At 37.2% G+C, this 21170-nt stretch overlaps 1 protein-coding gene across 5 annotated transcripts in view; it reads left to right on the forward strand.

Annotated features, from left to right (window-relative positions):
- The window catches only part of mid2 (midline 2), a 158901-nt gene that overhangs the window by 127106 nt on the left and 10625 nt on the right, over positions 1–21170 (forward strand). For all 5 annotated transcript variants that reach the window (XM_044126916.1, XM_044126915.1, XM_044126918.1 and 2 more), the window contains 4 exons: positions 4630–4778; positions 6589–6716; positions 7457–7600; positions 14576–14737. In XM_044126916.1, the coding sequence (XP_043982851.1) occupies positions 4630–4778; positions 6589–6716; positions 7457–7600; positions 14576–14737 (583 nt within the window). The remainder of the gene's footprint in view (positions 1–4629; positions 4779–6588; positions 6717–7456; positions 7601–14575; positions 14738–21170) is intronic.

Raw genomic sequence — 21170 nt, forward strand, 5'->3', positions numbered from 1 at the left:
ACCGCTGAGATACAGGCATCTGACCTAAATGTAGAAAACTTTGGAACTTCACTCTTGAGTTTTCAAAAGAAGTCTAGGATTTAAAAAGAAATGTCTGTGGTCTAACCTTAACCCTTCATATAACAGGACTGCTTTTTCTACCTGAGCATTTAGGGATTCATGACAGAGACTGTCCCAGAGGATATATGCTCGCTGAGGGTTGGAGTATTTTTAAGATGGCAGAAAAGTTATTATATTCCTGGGCAGTGAACATAAGGAGAGAACTGGCTTGTTGGTGTGTATGGTTTGAAGAATAAAGAAGCGTGTCAGTGTATTCCTGGAGATTGCAGACAAAAGGCAGAGCTTCTTCTCCCGAGAGTCTCAGTCAGTCTGGCAGAGGACAGGAAAGGGAGGATGATAAGATATAGGTCAAAAACAAAGAAAATGTAGAACATCAGAAAATACCTGGAAGGGTCATGAAAAGGAATGAAATGTGCAAAGTGAATATGCCACATGACCACGCATTATCAGGGAAACACAGTTAGTCTTACATATTTGAACAAACCACTGATCCAGTGTTTTGTTGTAGGCAGTAATTTCAGGTACTCGAGTCCCTCTAATGGGCTCTGGATCTCATGAGGGTTACTAAGCTGTCATAGTCACAACTTGTCAAAATAAAACACACATTCTCATAGTCTAATGTGTGTGCTTGGACAGTATGACTGGCTGTCTGCCAGGCATCCTCTCTTCCTGTTTTTAACGATTCCTAGAACATTAAAACTAGGGAAGCCCCAATGCTGAGTTTTTGCCCCTAATACTAACCCAAGTCACTTAAAACTCGAATAATATTGAGACCTGGTCCAAGACATAATTAAAATCAATGCTATCTAGGCGACGTGGTTAGTAAAACTTCTATACTGTTAAAAATGTCTTGCATAGCTGTTCACTTGATTACGAATTGGATTCATCCACCTTTAGTCTTCAGTAAACTCACTTCCAGCTCTAGAAAAGCAAGAGGTCTTTCAAGCTTTTTACCATTTTTCCATTAGAGCAAAGGTAGCACCTCCATGTTTACTATTTTGTTGTAATTTCAGTCATTGATCCTTTCCTTTGTCATCTATTGATAAAACTTGCAGGAAACATTCTGTATAAAGTTACCTCCTTAAATTAAACATTATAGAAGTTATGAAAAAGTGTGGTCTGTGCATCTCTAGGACAGCGGGGGCTATGTGAGCCAGGTCCAGGATTTTATTTTGAAGGTCACTGCAGAGTCTCTGATTTCTCTGACAGGGTGGTTCAATTTAGTACTTTCATTTGTGCATAAATGTTTGCTCATGCTGAAACAATACATACAAGTAATTTAGAGTTTTAATAGAATGCACCTTCAAGTAAGTAACACAGGTCACAGAGAGAGTTGAAAGAAGTAAAATACCAATTAAGTTTTCTAATACTGCGCAGCCACATTCCTATGTATTTATTTACTGGAGTAAAAAGGCAAATACTTTATTATCGCAAGATAATAATAAGTTTCAATTCTCAAAATGGCAGGTTAGATTTTGTTATTTACCTGCCAGAACTACTGTTAGAAGCTGCCTCTAAGAATCATTTTTAAAGTTTATTCTCACATGTTTTTAATGGGTTTTGTTCTGGAAATGAACAACAATCAAATTTCATGTGAGCCTTTCAAATAATTTATAGGATATATGTTGTAGACCAGCAACAGGAATTGAGTTCACTCAGAGTTTTCCAATATCAATCGTTCAATAAGGTCCTGATCTGAGCCCTGACTCCATCCCTGATATGAGATTATGACATCCTACTTTAGCTGCCTTGAATCAATAAGCACTGTTAAATTTCATGAAGGAGAGAGAATAAAAATATGCAGCTTTTACAGAAGCACATGATTTATTGACTCAGAACAAAGAAGCAGTGCCTCTGCAAATAAACAGCATCTGATGAATCATCTACATCCATTTATAAAACACCTGTCTCATGTACTTTGTAGAGTATTGACTTTTTCTCCAGGGCACTACTGTTTGTTCCTCTTTATTTGGACAACTAAAATCCAATAAAGAACTTAAGATTCCAATCAAATTTAAAATGTGGGCTTATGAATTATTTATTTATTTATTTATTTATTCATTCGTAAAATTAAGTAACATTTAAAGGACGGCATGTGTAGGTGGGCATACTGAACTTATAGTGTAGAAATATATTACAGTTTAATGAACTATTGAACCAAGACTGCAAGACTTACTTTTAAACTTTGATTTAAATTTCTATTTTCCACGTTTGGTTGCTTTTTCATCTATCAGTCCAGAAGTGGAAAGCTGTTAGTCAACAAAACCTTAGCATTAGTTCAGCAGCAAAATAGAAACATTTAAATATATTGACACAGTGAAATTAGAACAGCATTGTGCAATGTAATGATTGTGTGACCTTATGCGGTTTATGCTTTTGAATACACAAAATGAGTAATATTTAGAAAATTTGTCTAAAATCTATTTTTGATAATCAATATAATCTAAATATTTACTTGTTTAAATCAATTATACATTGAGAATATTGCAGCAATGAACAATTTTCCACTTGTGTGCGTTTTGTTTTTGTTTTTTTCTATTACACATGGATTCATCTGTTTAAATAAAACAGATGTTCGTACAGAAACACTCTCAGCCTGGACCATATTGTCTATTATTCTGAGCGAGAGGAGTAATCATCTCTAAAATTGTTGTTCGCAGCAGATGTTGCCAAATAATATCCCGTCATTAAGGCCATCTTGCTTGTTTCCAGTCACCAACCAGCTCAAATTTTGTTCATGAGGGCCAAAGAGAAAGACTAACTGAGACGTCCGTAAAACACCCCATTAGGTCTTAAGCTTTAAAACTCGACACTCAGCACCTTTTATCACCTGCTGAATAAAGGTGGATAATGATTCACTTCATTTCAGATTTATGTTTCTGACACTGAAGTTGAAGAGAAACATTTCACAGTGAAAGCATTTATGCAAACATAGAGATGTTGCCTTATCTGCTACAGTCATACCATGTATGACCCAAAATGCCAGAGTGGATTGGTTTTTTGCTTTTCATTATAATTAGGACATTTTCCAAGGTAATGGGAACACATGAGTTTTTAACCTTCCCCTAACTAATCATGGTTACAGTGGGAAAGTCCCATATAGGAAGCACTGTATTTGTGTATTTGTGTCATTTTGTTTCCTCTTACTGTTGAAAAGCCTTTGGTTATTTCATTAAGGGAGTTTCACCAAACTGAGTTCACATCCAGAGTCAGGATGTAAGCCTGAATAAAGATAAACAGATTACTTTAACTTCAAATGAAGCTTGAATGGTTTCCTTATTCACAGTGGAAAATCACATTACAGCTGTTGAATGAAACAGCATTACAAAATGCAGAAGCCTTACTTGAACCCTGGTATGTCTCTTGGTTGACAGAAAGTTCAGTTTTTCTGGATGTAAATAGTGATTGCCCGTAATCACGTTTCCTACCTTTGGTGTTTTCATGGACATCTGAAACCTGCAGACCAGCACAAACAATTTATTTCATGTGAGACTTAATTTGACACAAGCTAGCATAAAATTATGAAGTGGAAGAAACATGGAGTGTAAGTTTCAGGCTATTTGACCAATAAAAATCTTTTCTCTAATAGCGCAACCAGTTTCTTTCAGAAGCCACCAAAGTGAATTTTAATCTCAATATATAAGAACTGCGAAGGTGATGATCCTTACAAAGACTAAGGAACACATCACATAGGTCAGAGACGAAGCTTTAGAGAAGTGTAAACTAGAGGAAGGTTATGAAACAGTATTCAAAACTTCTAAAAGGTGCACAGTGCTTTGAGGACAAGGGTTGTGAAACCGTTCGAACCATAACCCTCTAATTTTTTTAGTTGTTATATTTGAAAAAAATATATAGATAAAAAAAATAAAAGACATGTTTATGGCATTTTATGAATACATCACATTACTGAGCACTTTGCAATTTGTTAAAAGATAAATAACCTTTTGATTTGTCTTTACACCCCTGAGTTGAGAAAACGTAATTGTATAGTAGAATAAAAGTATTTTTCATGTTTGTGATTTTACATTTAGATAGAGAAGATTCATTGGCAACTGGTTCCAATTATCTGTAAAGAAAAGAAAATATTTTTCTCGTGTTCTTTAATGGATTTACAAAGTGCAACATATGCAAATGACTGTTTAAGGAATTAATATTAGTTATTATTATTAATGGAATTATAAGAAAATTACTTGAAACTTATGTTTCATGCTGTTTACGCTATTATGATGTACCTCGCATGGTCCTTTGAAATGCTTCTGCAAGCATGAACGGCTTTTAGATTTGACACCTCCACAATGACAACACTAAAATCATCTTGAAAGACAGATTGTGTACAGCTGAAGCTTCTTGTAGAGGTTTTGGTAGTCAAACATTTCCTAGGCAACACACTATAAAGTCGCCATTGTTGTCTGCGTTTTCAGCATGGAAGAAAAACCACAAACAGTCTTGTTATTGTAACAGTGATCATAACAGAAATTAATCTTGGCAAGATTCAGTTTGTGCAAATGAACATAAATCTGCGACTGTGTCAGAACGTAGCAATCTTAGCTGTGCTCGTGCTTGTCTCAGGTGATGAAACTGCGCAAGTTGGCTCAGCAGATTGCAAACTGCCGCCAATGCTTGGAGCGCTCCAGTGCCCTCATCACCCAGGCTGAGCAGAGCCTGAAAGAGAACGACCATGCACGCTTCCTTCAGTCTGCCAGGAACGTGGCAGAGAGGTGGGTCATGACACAGAAACTCTGCACACACAAGAAGGTGGAAAAAATAATATTTATCTCTATCTGCCAAAAGCAATTGGAAGATTCAATATGTGGCCGCTTGAAAAGAGCTCGGACCTTGCTAAGAATTTTTTTTTTTAAGTGATTGTGAATATATCGATAACAATACTAAGCACATAAGCCACTGCTTATGTAAATGGACTGAACTTATATAGTGTTTTTCCAGTCATTTTGACCACTCCAAGCGCTTTACACTAGAGTCACGTTCACCCATTCGTACTCACAAACATTTATACACCGATACGCAGATTGGTAGGCAATTTGGGGTTAAGTGCCTTGCCCAGAGGCACATCAGCATGTGGTAGGAGGAAGCTGGAATCAAACCTACAACTTTATGATCGCAAGACGATACTCTACCACACAGCCACAGTCGTCCTATGTGGGCTTTAAAGAACAAACTGTGCAACTATGTGAATAATAGTTTCACAGTTTGTTCTTTAAATCAACCAACTTATTAATGCAACTTGAGTTTTCATTAGTGCATGTAAAACCATGTCCATTGTCATACCATTGTGACCAGTCATTCCAGGAAACAAGAAGCCTCCTCTGATATTGGGCATCTCTCTGTGGTTCAACAGACTCACAATAGACCATGTTATCAGAAAATAGTTAATGTTTACTGGACTAATTAATCATTTACCAGGCAATATTGCCTTTATGGAAAGTGATGAGAAAAAAAACTAGGTCTGTAAAAATACTATGTTAAATCCCTTGGTAGGAAAAACTTTTTGTGCTGCTGTTTGGTGCACCGGTGTGACCAGAGCACCAAACTAAAAGTTAGTCTAAACACCTAGTTACAGGAAAGTGGTTGTAAATGAAAGATAAGAGGTGAGAATGAACTTTATTCAAGTCATCCAGGGTTCTTTACATACATTTGTTGCTCTAGATCAAATTTTGTTTGGAATATTCCCAAAATACTCATTTATAATGAGTGTTCTCATTATACTCATTTATAATGAGTATTTTGAAAATAGAAGTTTTTTTACTTTTTAAATCAAATCTTTCACTCTAGAGTAGCTTCTCCGTTATTCGGTTTTTACTTCTGAAATCCAGCTGAAGGGCTGCTGATAAACTCACCATCGTATCAAACATACCTGGCTCCTGCAATCAATGTCAAGCCCTTGCTGAGAATCATGCATCTTTTAAGAGCCAGCTCTGTCTTCATTACCCACATCCTTTAATCCCACATTGAGCTGAGGAGTTTTAAACCCTGTCTCACAGACAAAGATCTTGTCGAGGAGTCTTCACCCAGAGTTGCATGTTTAATGTTGCTCAGTCTTGTTGAACCCTCACCGACTTCACTGAAACCCAGGAATTTGAAGGCCTAGAACTGCTTCATGCTTTACTCTATAGCCTGCTGTGTAACTCTGCTGCAACTCTGGTCCCTGCCAGGAGCTGCTCACTCATCCTCAAAGCAATTGTGCCTTTCTGTCGAGTTGCAGAGTTGTGAGAGGTTTCAGTTTATGCCGAGCCTCACATCTGTTTCGAAACACAGCGACAGAGGCATACAGAACGTATTGCAGAGGTCTTCTTTGGGGCTTTTTCCACACCTGTTCTTGTGTCTACCATCTCTCACCTCCCATCACCTCACTTCTTTCACTCTGCTGCTTCACAGCCACCTCCACCACCTTTCATCTTTTCACACTCCTCCTCTCTCCTCCATTCATACACCCATGTGACCTCCTGAACTTTTGTATTTTTGCCCCCTTTGCTGATTTGTCCCCTTTCTTCTGCCCCGATCATTTTACAGGGTAGCGATGGCGACAGCCTCCTCCCAGGTACTCATCCCTGATGTGAACTTGAATGAAGCATTTGATAACTTTGCTCTTGACTTTTCCCGAGAGAAGAAGATATTAGAGGGTCTAGATTACCTAACAGGTAAGAATTACTGGTTTAATTTAAAAGCATTATTATTTTTGATCATCAGTAGAAGTTTCATTGCAGTAATGTTCTACTTACTATAAATATTCTTTACAATGAGGCTGTAAAATGCAGGGTGAATCTCTGTGAGATGTAATGTTTATTAACCGCATTAGCTGGGCCAAAAACTGAATGGAAAATGTTCTTATACATGTTTGCTTGTGGCAAAACCACAAATAGAGCTGATTAGATGTCTTCTTATAGCTTTCTTGTTTCTAATCTGACCTGAGGGGCACAGTTAAGTTCAAAGCTATTAGTTGTCCTGTCAACATCTTCTCCCACTTGATCTCTGCAAGCTCCTCCAAAGTAATCATTGGCCTCTCAGGAGCTTCTCTGATAAATGCTCTCCTTCTGAACTTTGCTCTGAACAGGTTGCACTAAATATAAATTTATGCAACATTTTGAGCAATGTATCCTTTCACTTACATTTTACAACTGTGCTACTTGCTGGTCTATGATGTAAATTCCCTGTAAAATAGATATACATTTGAAGTTGTGGTAGCTCAATTGGTATGAATACATTTTTACGGGATTGTCCAGTTTAGAGGAACTCTTATACACAGACTGATTATCAGCCGTCAGAGACTTCCTAAGTATCAGTAAATATCTTCCACCTACTCCTTTGTCCTTTTCATCTTTTAAAAAGAAGCATCACTCAGAAGTAAATCCTGATTTTTTTTTTCTCTCTCCACATGCAGCGCCCAACCCGCCATCCATCAGGGATGAACTGTGCACCGCCTCCCATGACACCATCACCGTTCACTGGACGTCAGAAGACGAGTTCAGCGTCACCTCATATGAGCTGCAGTACACCATCTACACTGGCCAGACAAATTTCATCAGTGAGTCGAAAGCACACACGCATTCAGACAAACGGTTTTGTTGAAGAAAAGATGTTTAGACTGTAGAGCCTATAAATGACTGCGCCGCAAACCAGAAAATGTTTCACAGTCGGATTATGTTATGGCTGAGGAGATCTTCTCAAATGACAGGAAGAGTTTAGATTTCATAATAGTAACACTTTTTTGTATAGCTTACAAATTCCAGGGAACCTGCAATAAAAAAAAAAAATGTTTTCTTTAATTCCATTTTTTACATGTGTTTAAAAGACAAAAGTTCAGTTATCACCAACCAATGTTGCAAAAATCAAATCAAAGCTCTACTCACTTGGAACTTGAGCTCCTCCAAGATCGGTGTCTCATTCCACTGCCACAAATACAAAATAGACTGTAAATCTGAATCTTTTTTATTTGCACTTCTGAGTTTATAAGACATCAGTCCATTGGCTCACACAGGACTGTTCACAACCCCTTGATGTGAAAAAGCTGCGTCAGTGTTTGAATGCCTAAAATCAATAGAAGTGAGGGCTTTTTTTTATCAATATGCATTGCTAATGGAAGAGAGCTTGTTCTCTGGCCACAGCAATTAGCAGATCCCACTGGTGTTCTAACTTGTAACTGGAACCCATTCATCATGGGAGAGGCGTCATTCCCAGATTGGAGTTTCGACTTCCCTGGCAAGTCAAGCACACTGTTGGGCTGCAGGTTTCCCTCAACAATGTTTAAAACCAAGGGTAGTTTTTATTATGCAAGTACCTGTTAGATAGCGTACAAAATTCAAAGTTAATTTCTTTATCAAATACACAAACTTATTTCTCAGGGGTTTCTTTTTTGTTTTTTGTTTTTTTATTTTTTCCAACAAACATTTCTGAATGGTAAATGAAAGCTTCTCCATATTACAGAAACAGTTTCAATGACAGTCTTACAGTCCTCCCAAGTAAATGTCTTATTCATCTTTGATGATCTGAGAAGAAAACAGTCACACACTACTTTACAAACACTGTGCATGTTTTATTTCCAAGGGGTTCTGTTAGAAGATAAAGTAGATTTTTCTGAAATTAATCCCTGTAAAAACCTCAGACAAACAACAGTATGTAATTTCTGATTTTCTATGACTAAGCTAAACTGCAAAAGCAGAAAAGCTTACTGTAGAGGAGTAAATATGTGGGAAACCGCCAGGTGCTGCTAATCAGAAGCTCCTAATTAGCTAATCATCAGCAGGTGTGAGTCCATTTACAAAAGCAGGAGACGGGTTTTGCCATTCTGAAGTATCTGGGTATGTTGATATAGTGCTATGGAAGAATGCCAGCAGTGCTTTAGCTGTTGTTTCTGATTGGCTGATAAGATTCAGTGGTTTAGCTCTAATACGGCTGACCATGTGTTAGGAGATGGTCCGCCTGCAAGTTTACTCCAAAGTAATACTAAGCATGTTCTATTATTTGGAAGGGTTGTTGAAGAGAAAATGTTAGTACATACTGGTTTAAAAAAAAAAAAAAAAAAACTCCCAGAAAAAAGAATGATAAAGGCTAAAATAATCTCCTTTAGGAAGATTTGTCTTTCAATATGGAGCCATATGGTTGTCTTACACAGTAAAAACTGAATATATCTGCACAAAAATACTTTAGGGTTGCTTTAGGAAGCTATTTAATCGTGATTTATAACACAGTTTCCAATAACTCAATCTTTCCAAGTAGTCTTGCTGTTAGGAGCCATCCTGCTTTTTTTCTTTCCCTGAAGGTTTTCATACCTCATGGGATGTAGAAGTTGGGTCATGGTGTCTTATGAACTGTGCCTTTTGCAGGATCATCCAGGCATAGCAGTAGAAAATAGTGCTGGCAATTAAGGTCAGATTTCAAGGAAAGCTGTAGGCAATGTCAACCCCCCCCTCAAAAAAACAAGATTTTTTTCTCTGCAAACTTTGCCCTCTACATGTGGTATGCCACAGTTCAACAACCATTTGCCTCTTTGTGAGGAATGGAGGCAGGGATGGGGGTCAAAGTTGATCTACCACTGACATCCTAACAGACGGGTGTGTATGAAGTGAAAACAAACCCAATCCAAATACCGATGCTGTTGTCACTCAACTGATTACACAACACCGGGATGGTATTTACAGGGATGACAAGCAAAACAAAGGTGAAATACAGCACAACAACTGTGTGAAAATAGACTTATGTGTTGCTGACTCACTCAGTTATTGGCCAGCTGTCATCCGGGATCATCAAACACACAGAAGCATTTTAAAAAGTTTCAGTTTTATGTGGAGCACCAGTGATTAGGATTCATTTTACAGCCACAAGAGCTGGACGCCGTCCAGTAATTATGTTGATCATGAGCTCCTCCTTACACCAGAGAACTGCAAGTTTAAATGTGAGGCCATCTGCTGAAATCTGTTAATGGGATTGTAAAATCACATAATTTCTAATAAAAGAAAATTAATTACAACCTGTTAATGTAAAGTGCATTTTCAGGCATCCTAGGATCGTGATCCTGATGTTTTTCACACAAAGATTCCACTCTGGTATTACTTGCATTAAATATTAATGGCACAATTACTGACCTGTTTGAACAAAGATGAATAAAGCAACAGGACCCCACTATTGCTCAGCCATTTTGTTTACATGCTAAATGTTTAATAGAAATTAAACATTTATGTCCAACTATAACTGTTTTTGTTTTAATAGTGTCAGCTGTTCTCAATAGATGTAAACAGGATTTGTGATTCTTGATTTACAGTATCTGCTAAAACATTACATTGAAACTGAATGCAGCATAATAGATAAAGTTTCATTTTAAAGAATCCGACACATTCTTTAAAATATTTACTCTAATATACTCTTAATCCCAAATAAAAGAATTAAATTCTCATTTATGCTTTCCTTTTTATTCTAGATTTCAGAAATTTGAAACTGTGTTGTAAATAATTTAGTGTAAAATTATCCAACTCATATTCAGTCTGTTTTTAGATTTTGGACAAATGCATTCCAGATTCCAATAAAAACTGTGAAATATGACTTTAATTTGGCACCATATCAGGAACCCTGAAAGAAGTGTGAGTTTCAGAGTTATCAGCCAGTCAGGTTGTTTAGCCATATTTCCTTACAGTGCTTACACCACACAACAAAATGGGTGTCCTGTGGAACGGGCATGTAAATAAAAAAATATTCTGTGCTAAAACAACGTTACTTATTTTCCCCCCTGGAGTGCTTGTGCCTTCCCTCCACCTAATGCCACCCATGGTGGTGAGCCATATTGGTCCAAAAACCTGCATTTGGGACAGAAATTATGTTCTAAACCTCTTCTGAAATAAATCCAGTCCCTGTACTGCTCTCCCAAATAAGCATGTTTACAATGCCCTTCAGTGCATTTTATTATAAACCACATCTTAATCAGTAGAGCTGCCGGCATGAAGCAACACACTGGGCCTAAGTTGATTTACTTCTTTGAACAGAAAGAAAAGAATCTGTTGTGGGGGAGGAAACAAATATGAGACCAGGGGAAAATAATGGATGTATAGGGCTGGAGAAAATTACCACTTACCAATATGAGGAGGTTATTATTAATGGACATAAATATGTATATTCATGCATGTCCCCCCCACACACACACACACCTGTGCATCTTTACTCTTTGATCCTTTCATCAACTCTTCCACTCTTCTGCTCTGTAGCCTGACATTTCTCCATCTAACCATGCAACTCAAGTGCCCTCGCCATTTGAAACATCAGGATACATTTCAGCCATGATACTCCGAGTGACTCAGAAATTCAGCGCTTTGCTGCCACAGAGTCCTCTGAGATTCATAGTGGAAACTGAGAAAGAGAGAAACCCATTAAGTCTGCCATGCCACTTGAGTTCTCCAATATAGCTTTTCTCTTAAACTTCCCAAGTGGTTAAATGCTCCCAGCTGATGTCCATCCACAATCCCCTCGCCCCAGGCTTCAGCTCCTCAAGGGAGGTGGGAGTTGGGTCAATGTGTCAAAACATCGTTTTACAGGATCAGTAGAAAATAAGGTCAAAGGAAAAGAAAATGTTATATCTGTAATCTTGAGCAAACACACACACACACACACACGCTCATGCCTAAGAACAGTTTAGAGAGACCATTCAACCCGACAGTGATATTTATGACCTTCAGGAGGAAGACAGAGTACCTGGGGAGAACGTACACATGTGAGGAGAGAACATGCAAATTCCTTGCAGAAACACCCCAGGCTTGTACTCAAACCTGTGGCCTTCTTTACCCAAGGGGAAAATTCGTAAAACGTCAAGCGGTCTTTCTATTTCTGCAAGCTGCTGTAGCATAAAAAGAAGAATAAGTTATGCGGTGTTGCTTCTAACTGTGGTCTGTGAAACGTGGAGCATTGTGTGGGCTCTCAAGAAGAAGCAGAGGTAGAAAGGGAGTCGAAGTTGATGCGAAGCGAGGTTTTCGTAGCTCAAAATGATAATGCTGTTGTCGCTTAGTGGATAAAAACCAGTACGTATCTTAAAGGCATGACAAGCAAGGTGGCATACAATGCAAAAGCTTTGGGAAAACAGGCTCATGTCTTGCTGAGTCATTCTTCTTTTTTTTGCCAGCAGATATTTTGGTTTATTATCAATTAAAATTTCACTTTATGAAATATTTCTCAGTAACCTAGGGGCCTATAAGGAGGCAGTGTTAAAGTTAGGCGTGTGTTCTCCATGTTTCATGTGTTGTCAGAGTCCATGGATTTGTTGAATTATTAACACAATTACCAGTGGAGAAAATCTTAATCACTGTGGCCAAACAAGCGCAGTGTTGTTCTCCAAAAGGAAGTGGAAAGTGTGACACGTCCACGCTCAGATGCAGGCACACTCTGCCACTATTAACTCTGTGTTGCATCATCAAAGAAAAACCGACTTCCTTTCCCAGGATACTTTGTGCTGCAGTTCCCTCCTCACAGGCACACACACACACACACACACACACACACACACAGAGTACTGGAGAAATACACGTGCTTGGTGTTTGGATGCACATTGCTCTTTTTTTCTCTATTTTCTCTTTTCTTTATTTCTGCACATTGCTTTCAAGTACAGCTTTCTTTAAAGGAGGAGCACTTCAGTCAGGAAACCTCCTTGGTGTCTTCTGACCTAATTTAGCAAAAATGGAAACTTTTGAAATCAGAAGTGTTAACAAAGAGTTCAAACGTTTAATCGTTCCTCTACTCCATTCTTCTTTTATCTTTTGAAGGTCTACATGACACTATCTGTAGGAGATGCTGACAAATGATAAATTGTGCACAGGATCCCTCTCTTTGTGGGAAGGAGCAAACTGTTAAAACTCTGTGCATCGTTCAAGTTTGACATTGCATCTTTATTTTCTTCCTCCATCATCTCTAAGGAAGATGAAAACCCCTGCATCCTTCTTTGCCCAGATAAAAATGTAGTTTTAAGAGCCCCTCTCACCCCGCCTCTCATTCATTCTTAAAGCCGGCTAACTTTTAAAGGCCTTATTTGCGTCCCATGAAGTATGTATATTTACAAGCAGACTCTCTGCTATTACTTATTCATGCTGTTTCCATCTGGCTCAATAATTTACAACGCATCCTAACCAGAGGGGACAAAGTAAGTATGGTCCTGAGAGCTATACCCCTCTCAGAGTTTATATTTCTCTGTAATTGTGCAGGAGGAAAGAAAGAGGAGACAGTTCATCTGGTAGTTATTTCACTTTTTGACTACTAAAGTTTAAATGAGCTGCCAGGATTCTCTGGCTCTTTGTGTGAGTGCTCCCTCCAGGAAATGTGCTTTTTAATCCTAATGTATTGTTGCATTTATTGACTACATTCACATGTGTGAGATTTATACAAAAGTAAATGTTTGTCAGTATTTCTAAGCAATCTAACCTATTTTTATGAATGGTGCTGTGCCACAACTTAATGCTACAATGCAGTTTTCTATGTTAAAATGCACAATGCAAGCACAAACTAGACCATTATAGGAGTTATTCTTTTGTGGTACATCCAAACCTTTTATAACTGATGCTGCAATCAAGATGTTTTTAAAGATGTTGAATTGGGAGTATGTCAGTTTAATTATAGTTACATCTTTGGGCATAACTTGAAATAACGATGCACATAACTCTCAACACACAATACATGAAACATGGTAGTGGCAGCAGCATGCTGGGAGGATTCTTTATGTCAGCAGACACACAAAGCTGTCGAGTTGATTGGAAGACACATGAAGCTGCATAAAACACTATTTTGAATTAAAAATGCTCCAAAACCAATTGACATTTTGGCAGAAAATCCTCTTTTATGATAAAGAGTAGTCTGTCGCATAACATCAGTAAGATGTGAAATATTTTCCCTTACATTTTACAAAAAGACATGAAACAGGAACAACCCTTTAAAAGTTACATTTCTCCTTAGCTCTGAGCTCAGATTTCTTTTTTCTACTTACAAAGGATCACATCTCAAACACCAAAAGGACTGTTTGCAACAGGTGGATGTGGAACTAAACCATGATTACTAACCCTTCACTTTGAATGAAAGCATCCACCAGCTGTGGTCATGTTGGTATTACCCCTGCTCTCCTACATTTAAGCATTAAAAGGTATCACACGCTGCTGCCTGGAGGCGATTACTTATAGTACCTTTGATACTTTGAACAGATTTTTGCCGCATGGTTTCAGCTTAGTGAACACACTGGATTCCCTCTTGGGTACTTGTCGCAATAACTCTTTTAGAATTGTAATGGAATATATACCGGTGTGTAGTTGCACATAAATGTTGCATAACTTTTAGGATTCACCTCTTACTGTGCAATAACTAACTCCAGGTTTTCAGACAGAAAATATCGCTCTGTTCCAGTTGGATGAGTGGGAGAATGTTTCTGTTGCTCTAACCATCAGTAGAAAATGATTTTCACCAAGACTTTGTGCAACTTTGAGACATCAAGAAAACTTTAATACTGATCCACTCTGCGTCTGTGCATGTGTGTGACCTCCACCAGGTCTGTACAACTCAGCAGACAGCTGGATGATTGTACCGAACATCAAGCAGAACCACTACACGGTGCATGGCCTGCAGAGTGGCACCCGTTATATCTTCTTCGTCAAGGCTATCAACCAGGCGGGAAGCCGCAACAGTGAGCCGGCCCGCCTCAAAACCAACAGTAAGTCGGAGCACGTGTGATACTTCTTTGGGTTTTCTATGAATATTTACAAGCCTTGTTAATTTTGTTTTGGATTACTACACCCGCTGCAAGATTTCTTCTGTCGATGTCATTTGTGTTTAATAACCTGCAGATGCTCACAAGCGTTTCTCAGAGATTCGTGTTTGATTAATAATGAGTTTGGAGAAGTTTTGGATCAGGTTGATGATGGGATCGGACACATAATAGTGAAGTTTGTAATGTTTTGTGATTATATAAAAACCTGTATTTTTAAAATTGGTATGTAGTAATCTTGTGTTACCTTCACTTGAGCACTTTTTGATTTTTATGTTTTTTGTTTGGGCGTCAATTGGAACTAGTGGCAATGCAAAGCATGCTAAGCAGAAGGATCAAGAAAAGAGTGCGTACAGAGTTTCTTTTTTTTTTCCTGTTAATCACAGATACTTTTAGTGAGTTAGTACCAGATTCAGTTTTTTTCTATCACACCGTTGTGGATGTTGCAGGATCCGCATTGCTGCTGTATTAAACAAACAGCACCTCAGTATTTACTCTTTCTGCAGAAAAGGCTGCTGCATTTTAACATTGAAGCAGACAAAGTTGTCTTTGCAGCATTATCTATTTCTTTTTGTACCGGCACATAATATGCGATAGATATTTTCTTTCTAACATAAATGTTTTTATTGACGTAACAGCTGCTCCCCTGTAAATTGCGGATGTGTTTTTGGTTTTTCTTTTATCTTTTTCTCCCAAAAGCTGTTTTGCTTCCTGCAGAATTATGATCCCCTTGTATTGAACTTCTTTTTACTTTGTTCTGTGCCCACCCCTTGTTATCAGTTTGCAGGATGGGAGACTGAAGAAGCAAAGGAAGTAAAATCTCACAAACTGTAGGTCAATAAAGTGCATAAATTCAGAAATACTAACAGCCTTTTGGGTATAGTACAGATGGAAATCTTGTTGGGCTTCTGTCTAATGACAAGAAATCATTGAAAATTACAATATGATAACCTGAGCAAAGTATGAGAAGAAAAAATTATTTCTGATGTTCAAGAAAACCCGCTCATCACTTATTTTTAATTACAGGAAAATAGTTGCTCAGGACACAATATGAGTTAATATTATTGTTAATACACTCTGCCTATGAAACCTAATGTATAATACATATGTTAGAGAGGTAAAAGCCAAACTTGCTTCTATCAGGAGCCTGTGTGTGGCATTTAGGATTAACTGCAGTGGGAAAATGCTCAGCTTTGTAAAATGGGTGTGTTGAAAACTTTCAAAGTGAAGGCAGGTTTTCTCCCTCCTCCTCTGACAAATGATCTTTCTTTCCTAACCAACTCTGCATTGTCAATTCAGCACAAACTTCTTAAAGACGTTTTTGTTTGCCATCATTTATTTCATCTCACTGACTCAAGGGATTAATATCAATGACTTCAGTTGTTATCGACTGAGAGCAAGCAACGGAAACCCAACTACACACTAACTTCTGTAAAACTTGTGCAACATTTAATGACACCACATTAAACAGGGGGTGACATGTGGTTTTGTTTACATAACAGCATGACATCATGGTAAAGTCATTATGCCACTAAAGAGGATTAAGTCACTGAAGAAGTAATTGGTAAAAAAAAAATACACTAACGGCACTAATTAACTAGCTGGCTTTGTAATTGAGGTCACTTTCTGATGTAATTTTCAGAAGTTTATTTGTTACAAGAAGAAAACATAATCAAATAATTATATATATGTTTTTAGCATGAATTTAAAAAGATTGGAAGGAGTGACCTGTGTCCAGTTTGATGGGATCAAACACATAATAATGAAGTTTGTAATGTTAACATCTTGCCTCTGTTTAGCCTGACTATATTGGAGGACCAAAAGTTCAACGTATTTGATTTACTTGTACATCAACTTTACAAAGTAGAAAAGAAGGGGTGTTCAAGGTAATGGTTGCAGATAATTAAGCCTGTTTCAGAGCGAAAACTCAATTTCTCAAAGGGAACGCCAAGGTCATTTTTGGCAGCGGAAAATACTATTTCTTTCAACCATCTGATTTTTTTCTCAATGCGTCTGGAACCTTTGAGTTTGCTCTATGTTTACGTTTTCTGCTTTGATATGTAAGATATCTGGAATTTGAAAAACCTTATCATGCTGCAGATAATTTTCACAAACACCTGACAAGATATAGCACTTCATATCATATCTTAGGTTGATTTTATTTGTTAAAAAAATTGCTTTTTTAACAAATAAGTCAGAGTTCACATGTATTTATTTTTTTCATTTTGTTTTTCGTCCAGAACAAAAAAGGTTGTTGATAAATGTTATGATAAGAGCTTTTCAGAAACAAAATGAGTCTAGACTGGCTTAATAAAAGATGTTAGTGCAATTACAGATGTAAAACATGAGCAGCTATTATCCTTCAGCTCTGCTTTCTGTGTTCAAAGTAACAAGCTAGTGGCAAATCAGACTCTACTCAGCACACGGCTTACAACAGTTCATCATGCTACCTCAAACCTCATGGATATGTGAACATGTAGCTCTTAAATAAGAAGGCAGTCATGTTTCTAAAATTTGATCCTACTCCCCTTAGGTTTGCAAAACAGCAGTTATATCGCTGTTAACATTTTATTCTACATGAGTCAGAATTTAATAAAAGTCTGATTTTGGCCTAGCAGATGAAACAGTTGGAGATCTCAAAGTCCATGTGATTTCTAAATGACTACATACTGTAATGTCTGCATCATGCTTTATTAAGAGCATGCAGTGAAAACTGGAATATATTTTTTGAATAACTTTGTCTGGATTGTATGTCTAGGCTATAAAATACCCAAAATAAATGAGTTTCTAAAATAAAAAATTAAAAGTTTTAGCTTTCAGAAAGATGGCCTCACATTTGACTCTAGATACTTTATCAGAAGAGTTGATTGTCGCCTCAATGATTCCAAGGTGGCCAGCTGCCATCAGTGTAAAACCAGACCAAATTAACCTTCCTCCACTACCATGCTTGACAGTGTGTTTGTTGTTTGTGCACACATTTTGTGCTTGGTTTTCTCCAAACACGTTCTTAAGGGTCAAAGATTTATATTTTTGTTTGATCAATTCAAACAAAGGATACTGAAGTGTTCAGGTGAAATCTTTAGTTTAATTTGGGTCTTTATATTATTCTCTTGGAATCAATAGTCTTCGTCCTTGTAACACATGTAAGCAACCGTTCTTCCAGTCATGAAGTTCTCTAAATTAGAACTGCAGCTTTTGGGTTTTTAGCCATTTTTTGATGATTGGATTTCATATCTCCCTAAAATAAAAAAGAAAATATATTTGTAACAGAAAATGTTTTTATTTTATATTTTTCCAGAGAAATTTGCTTGTTCTATAAATGCTTTACTTAATATAAATTCTGTTCTGCTTATGAAACACAAGATTTGCTTAATTGTTGAAAATAAAATAATGCTTTTGGTAGGAGTCTAATACTGAAGGAAAATAAATGGCACAAGGGGCAAAAATGGATAAAAAAAACTAGTCAAAACATATATCAATAGTACACTAAAGTTACTGAAAAAATATTTACCATGTGGTTATATAACATCTAGTACTAATATGGCACAGTGCTGATGGATAATTCCCACTCCGTACTTCTTCTTGTACTCAGTGATGTGAAGGGAAAGCTTGTCCACCCACAGCCAACGTGAGTCGAGATTATGAGCCTGTGATTGTCAAGCAGCTTTTTCCCAAAGCTGTGATGATTTAGACAAGCCATCAAAATAACAGAAAAAAAAAAAACATGCATATTTTTATCCTCAAGATTTTGCAGTTTGTTTCCATCTCCTCACATGGTTTTTTTTTCTGTTTTCTTTCCAATTCTCTCCTATTTTATCACAGTATTCAGATTGATCAGCTTTAGCCATCTGTTCATATAAAAGCTGAGCTTGGATTACAACGGGTCACAAAGGTCATAAACATCTCACTTGCGCACCTTGCTGCTTCGCAGGCTCTGCTGTAATAGCAGGTTTCTTTCCTCTCATCTTGTCTGTAGCCTGATTGGGGGGATTAGCTGCCTCAGGAAGCCTTCAGCCTAAGCTCTTCATTATTTGGCTAAAAGATGCAAAGCAAACAATATTGTGACATGACGCTCTGCTGAACAGCCACGCATCATCACAGTCCTGTCTTTTCAGAGCAGCAACTCAGAGTGTATTAAAATGATGTGGTAAAAGTATCAACACAGAAAACTGAAGTATCATGCTACCATAAAGTTAACACCATTGTGTCTTTTCCAACACACTATGCAACTGTTCAAAAAACAGGAAGAGTACTTATTTAGTGTTAAATATGCTTTTTTAGAGAGTATTTCTATTTAAATGGAAGAGGCATTTTGTCAGATTAAAATGGGTCACAAAGGTACATTTGATAATAACTATGTCTATGTATTTTTCTCATAAATGTATGCATGTACTAAGGACAGCACAGTAATGATCTGTTTCAGTTTAAGAAAAATACTATATATACTGGACAGCTATGGGGGCTGACCAGTTAGACACCAGTATGTATTTTGGTATGCAGCGCTATTAAATCTTAATTTTTACCTTCTGTCAATATATCACCTGTAAAAAAAGTATTTTCTTTTTTATTTTTAGCAGATTATTTTTATGTTATTTTAGATTGAACACAGACTTAAGGTTTAACCAGAGCTCCCGCAAAACACAGAGCCAATTAAATGGTTAGTTTGATCATTTTGTCTCAAATAATTTACTAAAGTGTTTTCAGTTCAACAGATAAGTTGCCAGACAACAGAGATTTGAGTTGCACATTAGACCAAACAAGTTTTAGTCATCGTGTCAGCATAATGGTTTATACCTTTGAATTACAGTCAAACAAAATGTGTTATGGTTAGAAAATGATGGAAATTGAAGCAGAAGATTTAATGTGAAATTTTTTCCTCATTCACAAAGGCGTTTTTATCCAATTCACACTTTTGAAGTCATTTTTTAGATGGTGACATTCAAATCAATACTGTTGATGTCATTGAATCCCATTTTATACCTGAATATTACATTATTACACAACACCAGCCAACAAAACTTAAGACTTCATGACAAGCGCATGAAATCCAAGAGCATTAAGTGAGACCCAGTAAAATTATGCACACCTGAGTTTATTTACTGGTCTTTTGAATGAGTACAAAGGCAGGTGCTTCTGAATAAAAACTGATAAATTACATCTAGTGATGTCTGAAAACAGCTGGATGTGCAGCTTAGCATTTAAATCAAGTACAATGATTGCATTGTAGAAAAATCAAACATTGGAATTAGGTTTCAGCGCTTTATGTGCTGCATTTTATAAAAAGGAAAAGGACGGGACTGGTTCCAACTGAGAGGTTCTGTCGTTTTTTTTGTTTTGAAAATCCTCTGGGGGCTTTACGTCCCATCTTGTGGGATTCAGTGACTGATTGAAACATTTACAATCATGTCTGGGTGTGCTCTGCAGCTTTTTGGGTCAGTCAAAGTGAGCAGTGGCTCTAATGCCGTCCTTTAGAGGAAGTATCAGTGAGCTGCTAGGTCCTCATGGTCAACATGTAAAGTAACTCTCAGTTTTCCTGAAAAACACATGAATAACGCATGATGAATAAGAATGTGGTAGAGACGAGGGTCCACACATGCATGTGTGGTAGCGTGTGACCTTTTATCAGCGCGCCTGCACTCCTGCATTTACCTCAGAGTGAACCGTGACCAGTTTTCTACATCACTGTCTTTAGAAATGAGCTGAGAGAGCTATAAAGAGACTGAAAGAGGGAGTATGAAAGTGGATGAAAAAGTGAGAAAAAAAAGAGCATTGAGTGAATAAAAGACAGCAAACAGCTCTTTGCACAGATGTGGGTTTGGAGAGTTCAGGACCATCATTGCGTTGCTTTTTAGCCATTTACAAAATCCAGGAATTTACAAAAAAGTAAAAGGGTGTACTTAAGCAAATAGTAATGTTATCAAAATAAAGATAAAGATATTATAAAAATAAAGAATTTGTTTACTGTTTATACCATGTTTTACATGTTTCACTCCATCAGCTTTGACTTCAATTTATTCAAATAAATGTAGAAAAATCCATTCAATGTATGTAAGATTAGGGAAGGAACGTTTGCCACCGCACTTTAAAAATAAAAAATAAATAAAAGCAAAAGCCAATATAATAACAATCATAAGTTTGGTATTAAAGCACCATATTTTTTGCGCTCATAAGCATGAAATTGAATTAAACTTGTAAATGAATTCGGTCAGAGCTTATTAAGGCAACGGCTGAGAAAACAACCCACATTATTCAAAATGGCTTTTATTAATTTGCGCTTTGCCTGTGCTTTTTACTGTATTATCTGTCTCAGTAATTAATTATATCAAGAGCTAGTATACATACACAGCTTTCGCTGAAAATCCTTTCCCTTATTAGCTGG

Source organism: Gambusia affinis, linkage group LG09 (assembly GCF_019740435.1).
Source record: "Gambusia affinis linkage group LG09, SWU_Gaff_1.0, whole genome shotgun sequence".
Lineage (NCBI taxonomy): Eukaryota > Metazoa > Chordata > Actinopteri > Cyprinodontiformes > Poeciliidae > Gambusia > Gambusia affinis.